A 20,859-nucleotide genomic window follows, 5' to 3' on the forward strand; every position below is an offset into this window, starting at 1 on the left:
CCCTTCTCCCCAGACCCACTCCCCCCTTAGTTTCTTCTTCTAAAAAAGCAGGTTCCAAGAGACAACAGCAAAACAAGGCAAAACAAGATAGAGTAGGACAAGGCAAAAAGCCCTCCTGTGGAAGCTGCCGAGGAAGGCAAACGATAGAAGACCCACAAGCAGGCAAAAGAGAGAAACACCTGCTCCCACTGTTAGGAGTCCCACAGAAACACCAAGCTAACAGCCTTTACATATGGGCAGAGGACCTTTTGCAGACCCAGCAGACCCATGCCAGGCCCATACATCTGTGACTTGTCCAGTTGTCAACAGAGAGACTTCCTCCAGAAACAGATGTGAGCGGGCGCAGAGATCCACAGCCAGGCATTATGCAGAAAGGCTAAATAGGAGGTCTCCATCGAGTTCCTCCCCTCGGAGACCAGAGACCCTGGTAGAAGAGGAGGAAGAAAGATCATGGGTACCAGAGGGATAAAGGACACCAGTGGAACATGGCCTACCGAATCAACTAAGTAGACAGTATTTTTTAACTGAAGAATTTCAAGATATAAGATTTGGAAAGGAGATGGGAAATAAAGATTAAAATAATAGAAAGGGTAGAAAGGAAATGATATGGACCAGGTATTTTGATTACGTCTTTTCATTTTCCTTTTTGAGTGTTGCTTGGTATCATTTTCCCTAGGCTTCTAGATACATCACTAATTTATTAAATTCAGATCCCTTGAATATCTGCATGTCCTCTTAGTATAGCCATTGTGCCTTATAGATTTTTTATGATGTGTATTAACATTCATTCACTTCTAAGAATTTTAAACTTTATTCTTGAACGTAATTAACTATGTTTAGTGGAATCATAACCTTGGAATCATTTAGTCAAATACTTGGTCTTATTTTTACATGAATATTATGTATACTTATGACACAGTTGAGCTACAGCACAAGTAATATGATAATTGACCATATTTCCAAACTCCAGTAACCTTTCCCCCAGAGAAATCCTACATTAATTTACCAGTTTAGTTCTATATGGAATTCTGTCTTATTTAGGGATATTAGCACATAATTGAATTTATGTCTTTTTAAGTTTTTGTAAGCAATACTCTAAATGGGAGGTAATGTGGAATGAACATCTGGCATATCTTCATATTTTGAATATGGAACCTTTTGTGATCCAAGTCACTGATGTACTTGCTAACTATATTTTCTGTATATGTGCAGTAGAAGGTTAAGCTCAATTGAGCACTAAAGTTAGAAAGACAAACATTCTTTTCCATAAAAATAAATTTTAAGCTTTATTTTTGGATATAAAGACTTCTTTCCAATGCTATTCTTCATTTTGTTTTCTGTTTTTTTTTTTCAAATTCATAAACAATCAATAGAGGCCGAATTACAAAAGAAATCAGTGAAAAGTCAAAACAATCTTGAGAACAATAAAAATACACAACTATCTGTAAGTCAATGTTAAATTTGAGTTGCTACTTAGATATTTTCTTTTGTGAAATAATTTATCATAGGCTCAATGAAGTTTTCTTATGTATATGCCTTTATATTGACTTGTCATAATTAAAATTAATTTTAAAAATATTTAGCTGTTAGAAACTTAGAACTTTCTTAGAATAGACAATGGTTCCTAACTAATCTTCCTCTCGGATTCATCTTTAAGTTTTTATCCTGTACACTTCCTTTCTTTGAAAATTTTTAATGAGAAGGACATGAAGATATGAACAATGAAGTACTTATCATCAAGTTATTCTATAACTTTTTAAAATTTGTGTCTTGTAACATTTTGTATGCCTGTGTTTTTCTAAGTTTGGACAACATGTTTCTTTTGGTTTCAATAATATTTCTTCAAAATAGGAAATCTTCTATGATAAACTCCTTGAAAAAAATTCATGTAATTCACTATTGATATTTACTTTGCCAGAATAACATCATGGATCTGCAACCAAGGTATAGTCCTCATTCATCAATGGGACTAAGTCCAAGATTCACAGATCTTAATTCAGGAGAAGGTGAGACTCATATGTCATCAATAAGTCATTGAATGCTTTTTTTTGTTTGTTTTTTTTTTGAGACAAGGTTTCTCTGTGTAGCTTTGCGCCTTTCCTGGAACTCACTCTGTAGCCAGGCTGCTCAAATCACAGATCTGCTTTTCTAGTGCTGGATTAAAGGCGTGTGCCACCACTATCTGGCTGAATGCATTTTTTTTTAAAATGAGGGAAAGCAATATATTTTACTAGCCCCCAAACTGCATATAAAATGTGTAGTATGGGTTAAGATTTATTCAGTGATTATGTATTATACAGCTCATGAAATTTCAGGAACATTTTAGGTTGTTATTGTCAAGATGAGCACTTCATAAGAACTACATGGTAAATTATTTTTATCTGAGTAATTTCAAGAAGTAAGAATTTGGATAGAAAATGATAAATGAGATTAAAAAGGTACTATGCAGTCACTGAATCATAATAATCATTGAGTGGAATTTCTTTCTGTACTCTTCATTGATAATTTTGTTTAACATATTATTGGAAAATTCTATGAATTGCAGTTTGCTTCATTTTTATACACATTTATCTATTTTGGAACATATCTGTGTATTTTATTCTTATCATTATTATTCATTCTCCCCCTTGTATTTAGATAGATCTTTCTTATTTTCAAAAAAGAGCATGAACTTCTTTCAAATGTATTTTACATACTTCTGAGAGTTATACATAAATCTTTGTTATATACATGGCTTGCTATATCTTACACTTTTAAGTTATTGGTTCATAATATTAAATATACTATTTTAGATATTATACAAAGTAGTTCTTGTCATTAAGGAAGTTCTATGCATATGTAGTCTTCTATATTCTTTTTATTGTCTTCTCACCACCCCTGGGTCTCTCCTGCTCATGCTAGTCTTGTTTTCCTTACAAATAACTACTTTTTATGGATTTATTGTCACACCTATAATATTTTCTATTATCATTCCCTCCTTTCCTCCTCAGACTGCTCTTCCCCTCTTATAGTCCCCTTCCTATACTTATACCTTACAAACACAGAGATAAAACCCACCCCCTACTACAAATATAAATATATACCCTGATACACACATTTATGTATTCCCTAGGCAAATTCACTCTAGACCTACATATGAACAGAAGAGTAAAAAAATATGCTTTTAAAAATATTAGTCTAATTCTGGATTAGTTGGCTCAGCAGAGTAATCTCTATTTTCATTTACTTTACTGTATTACCATGGTTTATTTATTTTTATTGTGTGTAAATTTTCAGAGTGGATGTGCTAAACATTTCTTTATCTACTCATCTTTCTGAAATTCCAAGATGACTCTCTGTCTTAGCTATTGGGATCACTGTAGGAATAAAATTTGATGTGAGAATATCTCTGTGGTGTACTGAGCTAGACATCATACAGTTCTCAATTGTTAGATGGTTGCTGTTTTTCCATTTTACTTGATACCATTAATCTGCTATTGCTCCCCTTCCTCCCTATGTTTTCTAGCTGATATACTTCCCATTTAACACTTTCTTCTCTCTATTTTGCTCATGCATTTTTAAACTTCCATCCTTTACTAAATTCTCCAACATTATAAATTCTGTCATTAGGATTCAAAAATACTTACAACATCATTTTAATCAACTGCTAGAACCAGTACAAATTCAGTAGAGTTTTTGTTTGTTTGTTTGGTTTGTTTATTTTATTTTGTTTGTTTGTTTTTTGTTTTTTTCTGGAATAGAAGATAGTTTACACAAAGATGAAATAAAAATTTCCCTTCATTCCAGTAATAAGATTTTATCTATAATGACAAATTTTGCTCTTAAAGTGGGAAAAGCTGGAAAATTAACAAAATTAACATTTTAAAGAGAATTATAATGAAGGAAGAGTTCAAATGCTTCACTGTATCAAAAAAAAAAAGTTTTTTGTGAGAATAGTAAATTTAATCATATTATATTTAAGTTACAGGATGTCCAAGGGATAAAGTGTAAATAGTTGATACCAATTAAATGAAGAACAGGTTTGGATTTCATCCTTATAAAGTTACTGTTATAAGATATAAAATAGAATTTGAATCCTTTTTTTCCAGCTGTTTCTAAAAATGTGCTTATTTGCATTAGGTACATGAATATGTGGATGCATCTTTAACATTTGTTTATGTTTGAATATGGAACCTTTTATGATCTACATCATGTACTGAAGTTCTTGTTGACTGCATGTATTTTCTACTTCGGTATATATATGCATTTGAAGATTAAATTTGATTAAATGTAAATGTGAAAGTAAAAAGTAATTTTCATTATAAAGTTTTAATCAATTTTCTTTTGTTTGAAAAGCTTACTATTTTCAAGATTTTATTCATAATTTATTTAAATTAAATAAATACTGAATTATTTCAACAGAAACAGACTTACAGATGAAATCAGAGGGAAATATTGATGGCAATGGAAGCATTCAATCATCTGTATGTAAAAATTTAATTGCTAAATTTTAATCACTATTATTTTCATTAGTAGACAAGTAAGTTTATGCCAAATTCAGTTTTCTTATACATTTAAATTTAAATACATCTAGTTAGAAATTTTGAACCCTCTTAGAATCTATAGAAACCACTATATTTTTTGCTGTTTATTTTCTATATTTTTCTTTTTTTTATTTATTTTTTAAATTTTATTTTATAATTTAAGTTTACATATCAGCCATGGATTCTCTTGTTCTCTCCCCCGCCCCCCCCCACCTCCCCCCAGCTCACTCCCATTCCCATCTCCTCCATGGCAAAGACTCCCGTATTTTCTATATTTTTCTTATTTTACACTTCAATTGTAAAAATGTTAAGTAAAATATGGAACTATGTTATTAAAAACTACCTGAAAATATAAACAATGATACACAAATTTCCCTGTTATTTCATTCCAAACAATAACTCCAAACTTTTATTTTACTTAAGAAAAACAGAAAATATAATGAGAATAGTTGCCACCGATGTGAGTGGTCATTAGAGTAGATTAGATCCTGACTTCGTATTTCTCAGGTAACTGTAGAGTCCTGTGCTGTGGAAACAGGCTGCTCTGTGCTTGAGATCTCCCTAAGCCATTTTCATTCCTTAGATGCTGAATAAGCTTTACAGGTTTTCGAAACATCGGTTTATTTGGTGACCTTAACCATTTTCAATGGTTGCATGTCTGCAAAGTGACAGGAAGTGAGTGGACCTCACAGATGTACTTTAATAACATAACCAAATAACATAACCAAATAACATAACCAAATAACATAACCTTTTCGGTGGTTCACACAGAGTATCAGTGGTGTAATGGAAGGGAGTGCTTCCAAATATATTAAAAAAAAACTATGGTTGGGAAAATAAAATAAAATAGCATGTCATGATTAAAGGGAAAATGAAATTAATTTTTTCTTGGCTAGGTAGCAGGAAAAAATTAAGGTGCCCCTAACAATTTTTATTCTTGTAAGGTACAGAGAAGAGAAGGTGCTTATGAGCACCTGGCCTGATGCATACACACATTAAACTATCTCCTTATGGTTTGTTCTAATCAAGGTTTTCGATTATTCTCCTTATTTGATTTAGCAAGAACTTTAATATCGTATGTACAGTCTCTACGCTACATATTATTAAAGCAAAACCCAAACAATATTCCCTTCATTATGTTGGCATATCAAAAACAAGTTTTGTACTTAGTGAGGTTTTACCTGAAATATTTAGATATTCATTTCAGAATAAAGCAGACATGAAATTATTATATTATACTGATAAATTATTAAGCCTCTTACAACCTGTCTTTTTAAAAAAAAGTCAAAACATTGAACAATATATAAAAATGCTTGTAATCCACCATGAAATAATACAGATCAGAATTTATCCATGCAGAATGAACTAAAAGCTGAGAAAAATAATTGTTTCTTATTTTTTAATAATGAACATTTATCTATGTATTTCATGTGCATTTCTGAAAATTCATATAAAATGATGCTCTTTTACACCTTTCTGTTGTTTTTTAAAATTTTCAGCTTTCAATTTAAAAAGTAATCAGGAAGTAACATTGCATGCTGAGTATACTCCCTCATTCCTTACACTTCCCCCGAGTTACCCACTCCCTCTACTTCCTCTAAATCCCCGTTGTTCCAAGACAGCAGTACTTCTAGTTATTTTCTCCCATATACACTCACAATTTGATGTATCTCCATAACATGAGTGTCTAGAACAAGAGAAGATTTATGCTATTTGTCTTTCTGAGGCTGGATTAACTTGGTTAGCAAGATTATTACAGTTGCATGACTTTTTCTACAAATGACATACTTCTGGTTTTTATGGACACATTTTACTTATATACTTTTTATACATCTTTCTCTAACTTAAACAATATTTGCCGTTAGTAAAATTCTAAATTCTGTAGTAAATAAAGTAAACTTAATACATCAAAATGTGTTTTTAAATGCTTGAAAATTTTATGAAAAATATGATGCCACATCTGAAGTGAATGTCTGTTGAAATAGACCTATCACTGAGGTTTTGACTTTGAATTTATTTCCTTTTGCCTACCATGAGATGTTTACATTCTCTTAACCATGTGAGTTTAATCATGGACTTGATCTAGATAACATACATTATATACTCTTCAGATATTTTAAAATCATATGCTCACTTTTAACTAAGAAACAGTGAAATATTTTTTAAAAAAAAACATAGGAAATTAATTTATTTTCCTTTAGAGTGATTGGAAAATCTTAATTTAACTCATTTCGATATTTGTTTTTACCAGGATAGTGTGAAGCAGCTTCAACCAAGGCGAATCCGTCATTTATTGATGGGGCTAATTCCAAGACCCATGAATATTATAAGAAGACGAGGGAAAGGTGAAAATTGCATGTTATTAGTATTCCAAAAAATACCTTTTTTTTCCCCAAATCAGGGTGAACCATGCATTTATGAGCCAAGAATAGCCTATCAAATGTGTGGTAAAAAATAATGTGCGCCGGGCGTGGTGGCGCACGCCTTTAATCCCAGCACTCGGGAGGCAGAGCCAGGCGGATCTCTGTGAGTTTGAGGCCAGCCTGGCTACCAAGTGAGCTCAGGAAAGCGCAAAGCTACACAGAGAAACCCTGTCTCGAAAAAACCAAAAAAAAAAAAATAAATAAATAAAAAAAATAATGTGCATAATATGGTACCAAGTTCAGTATCTATAAAAGTTCCAATAACATTTCAAATTTGTGATGTGAGATGGGATCTGAAATGTAACTCTATAATAAGGTATTATTTATCTGAGGGATTTAATAAAATAAATAGTTAGAAAGAAGAAAGAAAAGTAAAGAATAAGAAAATAGAAGGTCCTGGGAGTGCATGAAAGGAAACTTGACAGGTACACATAATGAGAAAAAATTGATGGAAACAATAAATGTGCAAATTATATAAATCATGTTTAAAACACAAATATGAAAAAAAAATTAATCTGAATTTTCCTGTCTTTTTATATTACCTTCTTTTGGAGCCTTGCTAAGCACTGAGAAAATGATCTTGCACGACTGTGTTTTACTTATCACAGGCATATGTGTACATATTCAGTCAGCCATGCACATAAGAATGTTATTTAAAATGCTGCTATTTCAAAAGTTATTACCATATATGTCAAAATAACAGAGTTGGAAATAATTTCATAGTGTAGTTATGGAGAGATCCAGAAATACTGAGAAGTCAGAGAATTTCCATACTTCAGTTTGGAGGACATGATAAGGATGAGCTCAAGGTTATATTCCAAGAAGGTCATCGGTGACAAGAAAAGGAACCGAAGCCAAGTCATCGTCAAACAAGCCTACTCAGACACCAGCGAAGGGCCTGTGTAGACAGCGATTACAATGTTTGTGCCAATATCTCATCTCTGGGACTTCTAAGCTCTGTGAATTGTCAGGTCAGGGGATTTCTGCAGGTGTCAAGGCAGGCAGGGAATAATCCATGGCAGGCAGAGGTGAGAACGAAAACTGGTTCAGGCCGACTTAGGTGCTATTCCCCTCCCTCTTCTCTCTTTCAAACTCATGGGAGTCTCACCAACATGGCTGCCAAACATAACCTGACATGAATGACATCAGTAGACACGCTTCCCATAAATTCTTTTGAGTATGAAGATGATATAACTAACTAACATATAATAATTTTAAAAACAAAAATCATTATAAAAGATCTTCCTTGAATACTCAAATTGTTATTCATATGATAGAGAAGGATTACTTAAACTGTAGCAAGTATTTAATTGGAAATACGATTTGTGTTTCTTTTTGATAACCATGTACCAATACTAAAGGATAATGTTACTCATAGTTTGTAGCTGAAGTTTTCCTGTGTCCCACGTGGCCCATGGTCAGGACAAATCTCTCTCACCCACCAGTCCTGCAACCGCTTGGACCCAAGTAAACACACAGAGGCTTATATTAATTAAAAATGCTCTGCCATTAGCTCAGGCCTACCACTGACTAGCTCTTACATTTAAACTAACCCATAATTCTTATTTATGTTTAGCCACATGGCTTGGTACCTTTTCTCAGTTCTGCCTTCACATCTTGCTTCCTTTGTGTCTGGCTGGCGACTCCTGACTCAGCCTTCCTCTTCCCAGAATTCTCCTCTCTGCTTATCCCGCCTATACTATACTTCCTGTCTGGCTACTGGCCAATCAGCATTTTATTTATCAACCAAATCAGACCAATACACATTCATAGCATACAGAAAGACATCCCCAGCAATAGTTTATACTCCTCACACAAGTTACTCAGAAACAAGACATATGTCCAAACTACATAGAAGCATGTAGTCATACAATTATCACACACAAATGTGAATATTTTATAAACTTATCTTTTACAATTGTACATTCAAGCTTATTCATCCATAAAAACTTTTGTGTATAGCAAATTACATTTTTCTTTTAACATATTAACATCAGTTTTCAATTCCTAAATTACAGACCAAAGAATGTGACTTGATACATTTTTATAATTTAATGGAATAATTGACTGTGAAGGGTTCCATTAAAGAAATACACATTTACCTTTTTTTGGTTTATTCATTGACAATCAAGTCAATTCCCAGGATTATGATCCGATACTATACAAAGCATGTTTCCATTAATCAGCAGTTCAAGTTCTTCCTTTTCTATTTCAGTTAAATTTATCAGAATTGTCAGTTTATTAAAACCATATTCTCAAAAGCAAACCAGCAACACTATCCTCCCAAATCCAAATCTAAAGTAGCTACTTGCATATGAATTACAAAGAATGACTTGCATAATTTCTTTGTATAGATATGGGATAGTTGCTTTTACATCTAAATCACTATATTTTCCTTGATTTTTTTAGACTCTCACAAGAAATATCCTCTACAAAAGTAAGTCTTTTTATTTACCCAATAAAATTTACATCATATTTTATGGAATATAAATTAATTAATGAGCATTTTGTTTCAAATCCCATACAGGGTTCCATTACAATAAAAGACTCCTATGCAAATACAAAATTACAAAGAAAAGAAATACAAACATTCAAATCAAGTAACTGCACAAAATTGTTCTGGAAAGAAGCATTTTAAAATTCCTAAAATAGGTGCAGTGTTCTTGTCTTTACTTCATTTTCCCACAATGTGACAGAAGGATTTGTCCTAATTAATGAAAATATCACAGTTTTACCAACGCTTAAAGAAGTATTTAGAATCTTATGAAAATGTTTTATAAATGAACACGTCTTTAGGTATTTCTACTTTTATGTGTCTGCATCCTAACATTCCAGCCCAAATCCCTCTATTTGCTAAGAGATACAATGTGGTTAATTTTGAAAGTGTAGTATTTTCCATACTTTAAAAATGATCATAGAAAAGATGGTCCCCATCTCACACAGTTTAATTTCTGTGCACATATTATCCAGAGGACAGAGCTCTCCCGGATCCCAGGTGTTTGAAGACGACCTGAGCAGTATAGCAAGATCCCTTCATATTCTTTATTTTCTGTCTTATTCAAAATAGATTTTTCAATAATATATTCTGATTAGGATTGCCCTTACCCCAACTATTCCCAGATCCTCTCCACATACCTAAGTCCACATCCTTGCTCTTTATCTTTAGAAAACAAAGAGGCATCTGTAAAATATAGAAAATGAAAAAAATAATAATATAATATAAAACCAAACAAACCTGAACAGGACAAAACAAACGAGAGCCACAGCTACAGCACAGGAACAGATGAAGACAGAGACTCACGCATGGCGCACACTAGAATTCCCTAAAAACAACATTGGAAGCCATGATACACAAACAAGACTTGTAGAGTAAAAATAAGTAAGTTAAAAGTAAAAAGAAAAGTCAGACAAATCGTTCAGAGACAACAACAGCAAAATGTGTTGGCCATCTACTGCTGGGAAGAGGTCCTTGCTTTAAAAAAAGGTTTGTCTGTCCAGTGAGAATCCACTGGAGAAAACTAATTTCACTTGCGAGTGGTTGTCAATTGGAGATAGCCTCTGGGTTAGAAATGGTGGCTTACGTCCGTCCATTTCTGTCAGTGCTGGTACTCCATCTAGTGCAGACCTGTTCAGGCCCTATGCAAGCTGCCAGAGTCTCTGTGAGTTCACATGTGTATCAGTCCTTCTGTTTTTAGACGGACTTGTTTCCTTGGTGTCCTCCATCCTCTCTGGCTCCTACATTCTTTCTACCTCCTATTCCACAGGGTTCCCTGAATTTTGAGGGGAGGGAGTTCATGGAGACCTCCATGGGTGTTCAGAGGTCTCTCATTTTCTGCGTAATATCTAGCTATGGTCTCTATATTTGTTCCCATCTACTGCAGGAGGAAGCTTTTCTGATGATGGCTGAATAAGAACAGATCTATGAGTGTAGCAGAATACTGCTAGGAGTCACTTTGTCTACATCCCTTTTGTATTTGGTTTTCCCTTAGGTTCTGTCTCCAGCCTATCTAACTTCAGGTATTTGATGACCAGAGAGGTATCAGGGCTAAGTTCCAGACCACAGAGTGGATCTTAAATCCAATCAGATATTGGGTGTTACTCCCACAAGCTTGGTGCCACTATTGGACTAGCACATCTTCCATGCATGTCACCATTGTAGCCCAAGGGGTGGTGTTTTCCTTTCTCCTTCAGTAGTATGCAGAGTTGTGGTGATATATTGTTCACACCAATATATTGTGTACCTCATAGTATACCCTAATAAACTTATCTAGGAATTAGAGGACAGATTCAGCCACTAGATTAGACACAGAGGGCAGATAGTGGTACCACACATGCCTTTAATCCTATCACTTGGGAGACAGAGATCCATCTGGATCTCTGTGAGTTCAAAGCCACACTAGGAACAGAGCCAGGCATGGTGGCACATGCCTTTAGTCCCAGCACTTGAAATCTCATATCTTTGCTTGTTGAAGGACACACAACTTTAATCCCAGGAAGTGATGGCAGGAAGCAGAAAGGTGCATAAGGTGTGTGGATCAGAAACTAGAGGCTTTGGAGCAGTTCAGCTGAGATCTATTCAGGTGAGGACTCAGAGGCTTTCAGTCTGAGGACACAGGATCAGTTGAGGAGTTGGTTAGGTGAGGTTGGCTGTGGCTTGTTCTGTCTCTCTGATCTTTCACCCGAATATCTGGCTCCAGGTTTTCTATTAATAAGATCATTTAGCAATTTGTGTTTCACAGATTATTTTCTAGTACAAGGAACACTAGTCTAATAACTAGCTACATCCTGCATTTGGTTTGATTTTTGACCCAATTTATTCATATACACACATTATATAAAATTATATATCAGTTTTCATATCGACGGTGTATGTAACTCATCATTATAAACTGTCTTCTGGATTAGAACCTGAAAGTCACATGTAATAAATTATTCATTCATTAAAGTGATTTAATTACAACTTTTTTCTCACCTTTCCTGTTTCCCTCTTGCATGGATTAATAGTCCTTTCTTGGGTTTTCAAGTTATACCTCACTTAATATTCTTTTTCTGTTGCTGCTCATGTTTCACACTATTCCATCTGCCTAAGTCACTCTACAAGTTTCAGCTCTATCTTTCCCTCTTGGAATATCATGCCTGAAAACTTTCACTAATAGCTTTTAATAATCTTAAGCACCTTGCATTTACCAGGACCTCAGTATTTACTGAGAAAAATAAATAGTGACTATTTAAAGTAAGATGATTGCAAAAGTTTAACGTACCAAACCAGGAGTAAAAGGAATAATTTTGAAAAGCAAAAAAAAAAAAAAAAAAAAAAAAAAAAAAAAAAAAAAAAAAAAAAAAAAAAAAAAAAAAGCAAATAAAGTTTTGCTGGTAAAGCCAAAGTAGAAAAAAATCATGTAAAGCATTACTTTAATTCAAAAGAGAGGCCTAGCATTCAGGGGGAAAAAAGAGTGAAGGAAAACTTCTCAAAGTCAAATGAACCTTAAAAGGAGCAAGCAAAGTTAGCACCACAGTGACCAAATGAATGAAAAGTTATATCAGGAAAATGACTGTAGTGTTTAGCAGGCTGTTTAAATTTTCTGTTTTGAAGTATTGAATGGTATTCATGGTGAATTCATATGTGTGTGTGTGTGTGTGTGTGTGTGTGTGTGTGTTGTTTTTTTACATTTAACTTTAGTTTTAAATTATTAAAAAATATTGGCCATAGTTAGATAGATAGATATGGTGGATACAATTTTGACTAAATCTCCCAATTCTGTTGCCTTAAAGCTAAGAAATAGTTGGCATCTGTCAAAGGGTTATATTGAAGTTTTAGATAATGGGAATTATCTCCTAAAGTAAAGTTTTCAGCTAAAGATAAATAAGCTGAATTGAAATTCTCAAATGGGAAAATAGAAAAAAATAATATTTTTTATTGCAGATCTTAGAAAAAATATTATTTATTATTGCAGATTTAAAAAATTTTGGCTAATATTAAATCTGTGTTGTTTTCTTTAATGTTTGTGGTATAACTAAATATATTTATTTATTATGAACAGTGGTATTCAAGATGATCAAATTATGTGTGATGGAAGCAAAATAACCAGCCATTGGTATGTAAATACTTACATTTAAAAGACTAACATTACAATGTTTTTGTTTTTGTTTTTGTTTTAATACTGTAGCATAGAGCAAATAGCACTAATGTTTTTTAAACTTCTCCATGGGATATAAAGGTAATAATTTCATACTTTATTTTAAATATCCTTAAATGATAAATGTTCCTTCTAGAAGAGCTATAGTTACTGTTGGGCTAGAAACAATAAACTTTAAGGTAGGTAACAGGTTATTGTTATCAAATAGATTTAATTCACCTTCTTTGCTTTGTATCCGCATATGTTAATAAGTAGAAGACTGAGTTGTGAGGTATATTGAATCAAAGACAGTAAAAAATATACAGAGGCATTCTTTTTTTGAATTAATTAACTTTACATCCTGGCTGTGGTTTCCCTTCCCTCCTCTCCTCCCAGCCCCTCTCCCCAACTCTCCCTCTGTTCCTACCCCCAATTCACTCCTCCTCCATTTCTGTTCAGGATAGGGCAGGTCTCCCATTGATATCGACAAAACGTGGCATATCAAGTTGAAGCAAGACAAAGCACCTCCCCATGTGTTAAGGCTGGGCAAGGTGATCCGGCGTGAGGAAAAGAGTCCTAAAAGCCAGTACCAGAGTCAGAGACAGCCCCTGTTCCCACTATTAGGGGTTCCACAAGATCATCAAACTATATAATTGTAGCATAAACAGTGCCTACATGAGTCCTGTGCGGGCTTCCTGGTGGTTGGGTCAGTCTCTGTGAGCCCCTATGAGCTCAGGTGACTTGATACTGTGGATCTTGTGGTGTCCTTGACCCTTCTGGCTGCTACAGTCCTTTCTCCCCCTCTTCTGGAGGATTCCCTGAGCTCTGCTTAATGTTTGGCTGTGGGTTCCAGAGGTAGTCTTAAAAGTAAAACTATGTTAAGGCTCCCCATCTTCCTCAAAGACATCAAACCTTTTGTCAGCTATACTGTTTAATTAAAGTAGATACTTTGCTGAATTTTATAATTGGATTTTGACTCTATCATGGTGATAAAAATTTCTTGCATTTGTCAAATTTTATGGTGGATCAATGTGAAATTTGGAAATTATCTTACATTTTCCAGTTATTTCAAATTATTATACTTAGAACTCTGAAGTTCCACTCTCTCCCTTGCTTTGAGCAAACCTGGCTTCATTTTTTGGGGGGGGCCCTTCAGATTTTGGTTACCCCAAATCCCAGTGAAAAAGGAGGGAACATAAAAGACTATGTGAGAAAATACCTTACTTAGTGCAGATAGAGGAGACACTCCCCCCCCCAACACCTTTGTTTTGGAAGAACTAAAAGTTACAGTTCTAAAGATGGCTTTTAATGTTACATATCCCTAAAAGAGCGTTTCTTTTATAACAGTTGTATAGGAGTTAGAAGTATGAGTTAGCAAAGCATTCATGGAAGAAAAAGCTCAAAATGAGGAGTGCCCCATTTAAAATTTTAAAAAATAAAAGAAGACATATCGTTTTTACTTAGAAATAAATGAAACATTTTCCCCTAAACTTTCCATGACCTCTTATAACAAACTAAGCACATAAAGATTTTATGAAATAAGTTCTTCAGTATTTTCAACAGTCAACGCATAAAGACTATTGGGGAAAATAGATCTTTATTATGAAAACAGTTATCTTTAATCTTCAACTCTCATTAAAGGTTGCAGCAAACAGGAAGAAACGTGCAAGCAATGAAACGGAAGATGCAACACACTCCTACGGTTGTGCAGCATCGTCTGCCGCTCCTGGTGTCTCCGAGGCTTCTGTTGTCGCTGCTATCGTTTGCTGCAGCTACTCCCGCTGCTGCAGCCGCTGCTGCCTCTGCTGCTGTAGCTGCAGTTACCGCCGCTGCTGCTCCTGCTGCTGCTGCTTCTGCAACTGTTAATGCTCTCGCTGCTGTGCTCCTGGTGCTGCACCGGACAGTTCTGCTGTTCCTGTTGCTGCTGCGGCGGCTGCTGCTCTTCCTGCTGCTGCTGCTGCTGCTGCTGCTGCTGCTGCCGCCGCCGCCGCCTCTGTCACTGCCATTGATGCTGTGGCTTTCGTGGATGCTGCGTCTCGAACTACTGCCTCTGCTTCTGTTGCTGCAGTGGTTGCTTCTGCTGTCACGGCCGCAGCTGGTTCTGAAGTCCCCACCGTCGCTTCTACTGCTGCTGTAGCTGCTGTTGCTGCTGCTATTGGTTCTGCTGCAGCAGCTGCCCACACGGCTTCTGTTGTCACTGCTATAGCTCCTTGTGTTCCTCCTCCTATTACCACGCCAGCTGCAGCCCCTTCTTCTGTTGCTGCTGCCGCTGCCGCTGCCGCTGCTGCTGCTGCGGTTGCTACTCATGCTACTGCTTCTCCTGCTGTCGCCACCGCCGCTGCTGCTGCACCAGCAGCTGCTGCTATTGCTGCTGATGCTCCTCCAGGTACTCTTGCGGTAGCTCCTGCTGCTGCTGCTGCTGCAGTACCGGATCCTTCTGATGCTCCCTCTGCTGAACCCGCTGCTGCTGCCATTGCAAAAAGAAGATTGATTCTTCAAGGAAAGTATGAGGAAGCAAGAAAGCAGCAACCCGGCCTTGAGGAGGTAGAAGAAGATGATGGGTAAGACTAGGAAGATTTAAAACTAGGTATTGTTCCTGCCTGTTGAATGAATTCTACTTCTTGATAATTTCCATACCTAACTTGGTTTTACTAGGGATAATCCTGAATGGGAAGACATCAAACAAACAAAAAAAACTAAAAAAAAAAAAAACAAAATTAGTACCATTGTGTCCCATTAATATTGATGCATTTTGTTTAAAAGATAATAACCAAGGTTGTCAAGTGTGAGGCAAAAGAAATTTGGAAACCAGTATGTATATCATATAGTAACAATGATTCACACAATTCCAAAGTATCACTGTTTTTATCTAACAATTTCATTTTGAGGATGAGTTCTTTTAGATTAGGAAAATATTGCTTTTAAACACAACCACAGACATTCTGAAAAACAATATTGTCTATTATAGGCAAAGTAGAAAGGTGCACACATATGTGATACATATTAAACACAGTTGAAGAATATTTAATATACAGGCTTTGAATGCATATGTAGATGTATGTCCAAGAAACAAGGGTATTTATTTAAGCATCATCAGATCATGATCATGGTGCTACACTTGAAATAACTATCAGTAAGGAATTAGATTACCAAATCCATATAAAATGTAGTATGTGAATATTTAAAAAAATGAGTTTCAATTTGAGTTTCATTTCCCTGATGACTAAGGATGTTGAGCAATTTCTTAAATGTCTTTCAGCCATTTGAGATTCTTCTGTTGAGAATTCTCTGTTAAGCTCTATAGCCCATTTTTTAATTGGATTGTTCAGTATTTTGATGTCTAGCTTTTGAATTCTTTATATATTCTATAGATCAGCCCTCTGTCAGATGTGGGGTTGGTGAAGATCTTTTCCCATTCTGTAGGCTGTTGTTTTGTCTTATTGACCGTGTCCTTTGCTCTACAAAAGCTTCTCAGTGAGGTCTCATTTATTAATTGTTTCTCTCAGTATCTGTTCTACTGGTGTTGTATTTAGGAAGTGATCTCCTGTGCCAATGCATTCAAGACTACTTCCTACTTTCTCTTCTATCAAGTTCAGTGTAACTGGATTTATGCTGAGGTCTTTGATCCACTTGGACTTGAGTTTTGTGCATGGCCACAGATATGGATCTATTTACAATCTTCTGCATGTTGACATCCAGTTATGCCAGCAAAATTTGTTCTTTTTTCCATGGTACAGTTTTGGCTTCCTTGTCAAAAATCAAAATGACTCTGAGATACCATCTTACACCTGTCAGAATAGCTAAGAACAAAAACACTGAAGACAGCTTATGTTGGAGAGGATGTGGAGCAAGGGGGAATACTCCTTCACTGTTGGTGGGAATGCAAACTTGTACAGCCACTTTGGGAATCAGTATGGTGATTTCTCAGAAAATTGTGAATAAGTCTTCCTCAAGACCCAGCTATACCACTCTTGGGCATATACCCAAGGAATACTCAATTTTACCACAAGGACACATGCTCAGCTATGTTCATAGCAGCATTATTCATAATAGCAAAAACATGGAAACAACCTAGATGCCCCTCAACTGAAGAATGGATAAAGAAAATGTGGCACATATACACAATGGAGTACTACTCAGCAATAAAAAACAATGATATCATGATATTTGCAGGCAAATGGATGAAACTAGAAAATATCATCCTGAGTGAGGTAACCCAGTCTCAGAAGGACAAACATAGTGTGTACTCACTCATAAGTGGATACTAGATGTAAGGCAAAGGATAACCAGACTACAACCCACAGCTCCAGAGAAGCTAGCTAACAAGGAGGGACCTTAAGAGAGACATATAGATAGTTCAGGGAAGGAGAAATAGATGAGATCTTCATGAGCAAACTGGGAGTGGGGGGGGGTAATGGAAGGCAAAGAATCGGAGATGAGAACATAAGGAAATGGGAGGGTCAAGCTGGAACAGGGACAAAGTGGGAGAGCAAGGAAAGAGATACCATGATAAATGAAGACATCATGGGAATAGGAAGAGGCAGGGTGCTGAGGAAGCTCTCAGGAATTCACAAGGATGACCCCACCTTGAACTACTGGCAGTGGTCGAGAGGGTACCTGGACTGGTCTACTCTGGTGACCAGCCTAGTGAATACCGTAACTGTCATCATAGAGCCTTTATCCAGTGAATGATGGAAGAGACACAGAGATTCACAGCCAGGCACCAGGCTGAGCTCCAGGAATCCAATAAATGAGAGAGTGGAGGGATTCTGTGGGCAGGGTATGTTGTGATCATGATGGGAAAATGTGCAGAGATGGCAAGCCACACTAGTGGAAACCCATAAACTATGGACTAATAGCTATGGAGCCCCCATAGGACTAGACTAGACCCTTTGGATATGGGAGACAGTTGTTTAGCTCGAACTGTTAAGAGGGCCCCCAGGCAGGGGGATCAGGATCCTTCCCTGGTGCATGGATAGGCTTTTTGGAGGCCAGTGCCTATGGTGTGACACCTTGCACAGCCTTGGTACAGCAGGGAGGGGCTTGGACCTGCTTCAGCTGAGTGTGCCAGGCTCTGCTGACTCCCCATGGGAGAACTTGATTTGGAAAATGTGGGATGTGGGTGGGTTGGGAGGGAAGGCTGAGGGGTGGGAAGAAGGAAGAGGTGGGAATCTGTGGTTGATATGTAAAGTGAATAGAAAATTTCTTAATTAAAAAAAAAATGAGTTTCAATCTATACTGTAGTCACAATTTTGCCAGTAAAATATTCCAGAGACATGGATTTTGATAGCACATCTCAAGCAAATTTTGTTCTAAAACTACATCTGGAGAGTTGCAAAAGGAAGCTGCTTGCTAGAATGAATGGAATTCTACTTCCTAATTAACAAAACTATTAGTTGTTAATCTGTCTGTTTCTTCTCAGTGCTCCTGTGTTGATAATTGAAACCACAAATTACCCTTGCTATTGCTGTGAGGATTATACCCAAGGAAAATGTCAATAAATGTTTCTGTTATCTATTCTCTGTTGATATGCAGTGGCCTAATTTTCGTTTGAGGTTTACTATCAGCTATCAGAGTAGTTATGCCTACTTTCTTTGGTTTCTAATCACTTTTCACCCTTTTCACCCTTTGTCCATGAGTTCCTTTACCAGTATTTCACGGAGACCTCAGATCATTGGATGCACTTTTGTTAATGCAATAAGCCAATCTAGCTTTTATTTATTGGTGTGTTTGGCTTACTTAAGTGTAAAATTATTGTTGAAGATCTTTATTAATAACTGCACTTTTGCTCCTGATTTTCTGGCGTGTTGCATTATTATTGGCTTCATCATTCTCCCCAGTTAGCGTCAGGGCCTGTGCTGATTTATTTTGTGGGACATGATGGATTCATTCCAACTCTTTGTTCAGATACTGCTCCTAAGGTATTTATTCTTTCCTGTGTCCCATAATTGGGACTCCTTCTCTTTCCTCTGTGTACAGCATTTATTTAAGTGTCTCCACTACGTTAGCTTAGTGATAATGAGATGGTGCTCTGTATTTATTTTGAAACATCCTATTAACAGTCGGCTTTTAAAATCCATTTTTGATAAAGCAATCTTAGTTGGAAGTTATCTTCACATCTTGAAGTCTTTTATTCCATTTTCCCTGTTTTCTAAGTTTGATTAAGAGAAATGGGATGTTATGATATTTTATTTTGTTATTTTTCCTTAGATCTTTCTTTAAATCTGTTTTTAACTGAAGTAGAATTATATCACTCTTTCTTTCCCTCTCTCTGGCCCCATCCAGCTACACCATTCTACCTATAACCATCCCCTCCCCCATTCCTCCAACACTCTTAAGTTGACAGCCTCTTTTTCTTTGGTTATTGTTTGTGTGTGTGTGTGTGTGTGTGTGTGTGTGTGTGTATACACTCCTGAATACATGTTTGGAAATAATAAAACCACTATATAACCATTAATACTTTTAATATAGTTGTCTCACACATAGATAGCAGAATGCATATGCCAATGCAATGTGTATATGGAAGCCTATCACATGGAAGCATCTATATTTAACAATTAGGATTTTATGGGGCATTTTGTTATGTATTACAAATAATTCTGTAAGAAACAGCATTGAGGTGAATAATTTCCTCTATTTCTAATTGTCTATAATGAATATATTTCCCATGCAGAAATAAGTTGAACTATTTAGAACCTTAAAATTATTTTGATCAATATTTCCAAGTTTTTCTCATGAAAAATTATGATTATTCATAGAACAGATTATTAAATGGTATCTTGGTTGCTGTTCTATTGCTCTGATGAGATACCATGACCAAGGCAACTCTATTAAAGGAAGCATTTAATTAGGAGCTTGCTTACCATTTCAGAGGCTTAGTCCATTTTCATCATGGCTTGGAGCATGGTGGCCGGGAGCAGGACATCACACAGACAGATGTTAAAGCAGTATCTGAGACCTGTACATGCTGATATGATGACAGAGGGAGAGAGAGAGAGAGAGAGAGAGAGAGAGAGAGAGAGAGAGAGAGAGAGAGAGAGAGAGAGACAGGTCTTGACTTGAACTTTTGCAACCTCAGTCTACCCCCGTGACACACTTCCTCCAATAAGGCCACATCATAAGCATTCTAATCCTTAAACAGTTCAACTTTATTCAAACATAGAAGCCTATGAAGCATTCTTATTCAAACCACCACAAGTGGTAATTTTAACCTACTGACAAATTTAAAAATTAATATGCATTTGGGTGAAGCTTTGTATCAAACCCAGGACCTTACATCTAGTAGGCATCACTCTATTTCTTAGCCATACTCATATAGTGGTTAAATTTATTAATTCAAGTCTATCAATTAAGAAGAAAAACAGTCATTTAAGTGCTTTTACTTAAAAAGCACTGATCTTTATTATTATGGTTACCATTAGTTGTTATTTAAATTAACTGATTCTTAAGTTGTTCATAAAATACATAATAAACAACAAAGTAAGTAGAAATTGTGATAAAAAAATAGATGAAGGTCATGCTCATGGATATTAGATTGTCTAGCTTAATTATAAAATTTAGAACATAGAATAAAAATGAAAACTGGGAATATGAACTTTTAGAAATGTTATAAGCAACTTATGAGGGGCCAATTCATAAAATGAACATTTTGTTTTCTGAGAAGAGTAGTTCTAAGATTAGCTTATTTAACTACAGGTCAATCATAAAAGAGCAAGTGGAGAAGAAAAGAAACATAATTTGTGCTTATGAGACTGTAGAGGAACTGAGAGTCAAAAAAGAGATGATTGAGAGACGAGG

At 35.7% G+C, this 20,859-nt stretch overlaps 1 protein-coding gene and 1 long non-coding RNA gene across 2 annotated transcripts; both read left to right on the plus strand.

Moving 5' to 3' along the window:
* Positions 1-571: 571 nt before the first annotated feature.
* Positions 572-6,862, plus strand: LOC119087781. The gene is made up of 4 exons (XR_005091262.1): positions 572-1,444; positions 1,919-2,006; positions 4,402-4,463; positions 6,775-6,862. It is a non-coding gene; the product is annotated as an uncharacterized LOC119087781 (long non-coding RNA).
* Positions 6,863-8,973: 2,111 nt separating this feature from the next.
* On the plus strand, positions 8,974-15,463 carry LOC119087813. The gene is made up of 4 exons (XM_037204435.1): positions 8,974-9,383; positions 12,988-13,041; positions 14,704-15,160; positions 15,269-15,463. The coding sequence occupies exons 2-4, from the start codon at positions 13,010-13,012 to the stop codon at positions 15,461-15,463; spliced, it is 684 nt and encodes a 227-aa protein (XP_037060330.1). The 5' UTR covers positions 8,974-9,383; positions 12,988-13,009.
* The last annotated feature ends 5,396 nt before the right edge of the window (positions 15,464-20,859 follow it).

The sequence above is a fragment of the Peromyscus leucopus genome, chromosome 4, assembly GCF_004664715.2.
Source record: "Peromyscus leucopus breed LL Stock chromosome 4, UCI_PerLeu_2.1, whole genome shotgun sequence".
Classification (NCBI taxonomy): domain Eukaryota; kingdom Metazoa; phylum Chordata; class Mammalia; order Rodentia; family Cricetidae; genus Peromyscus; species Peromyscus leucopus.

Coding starts and splice junctions, on each gene's coding strand:
- LOC119087813 (XM_037204435.1), top strand. CDS start 13,010: ATGTGTGATGGAAGCAAAATAACCAGCCATTG. Junction 13,042..14,703: donor AGCAAAATAACCAGCCATTG/GTATGTAAATAC, acceptor CTCTCATTAAAG/GTTGCAGCAAACAGGAAGAA. Junction 15,161..15,268: donor TGCTGTCACGGCCGCAGCTG/GTTCTGAAGTCC, acceptor TCACTGCTATAG/CTCCTTGTGTTCCTCCTCCT.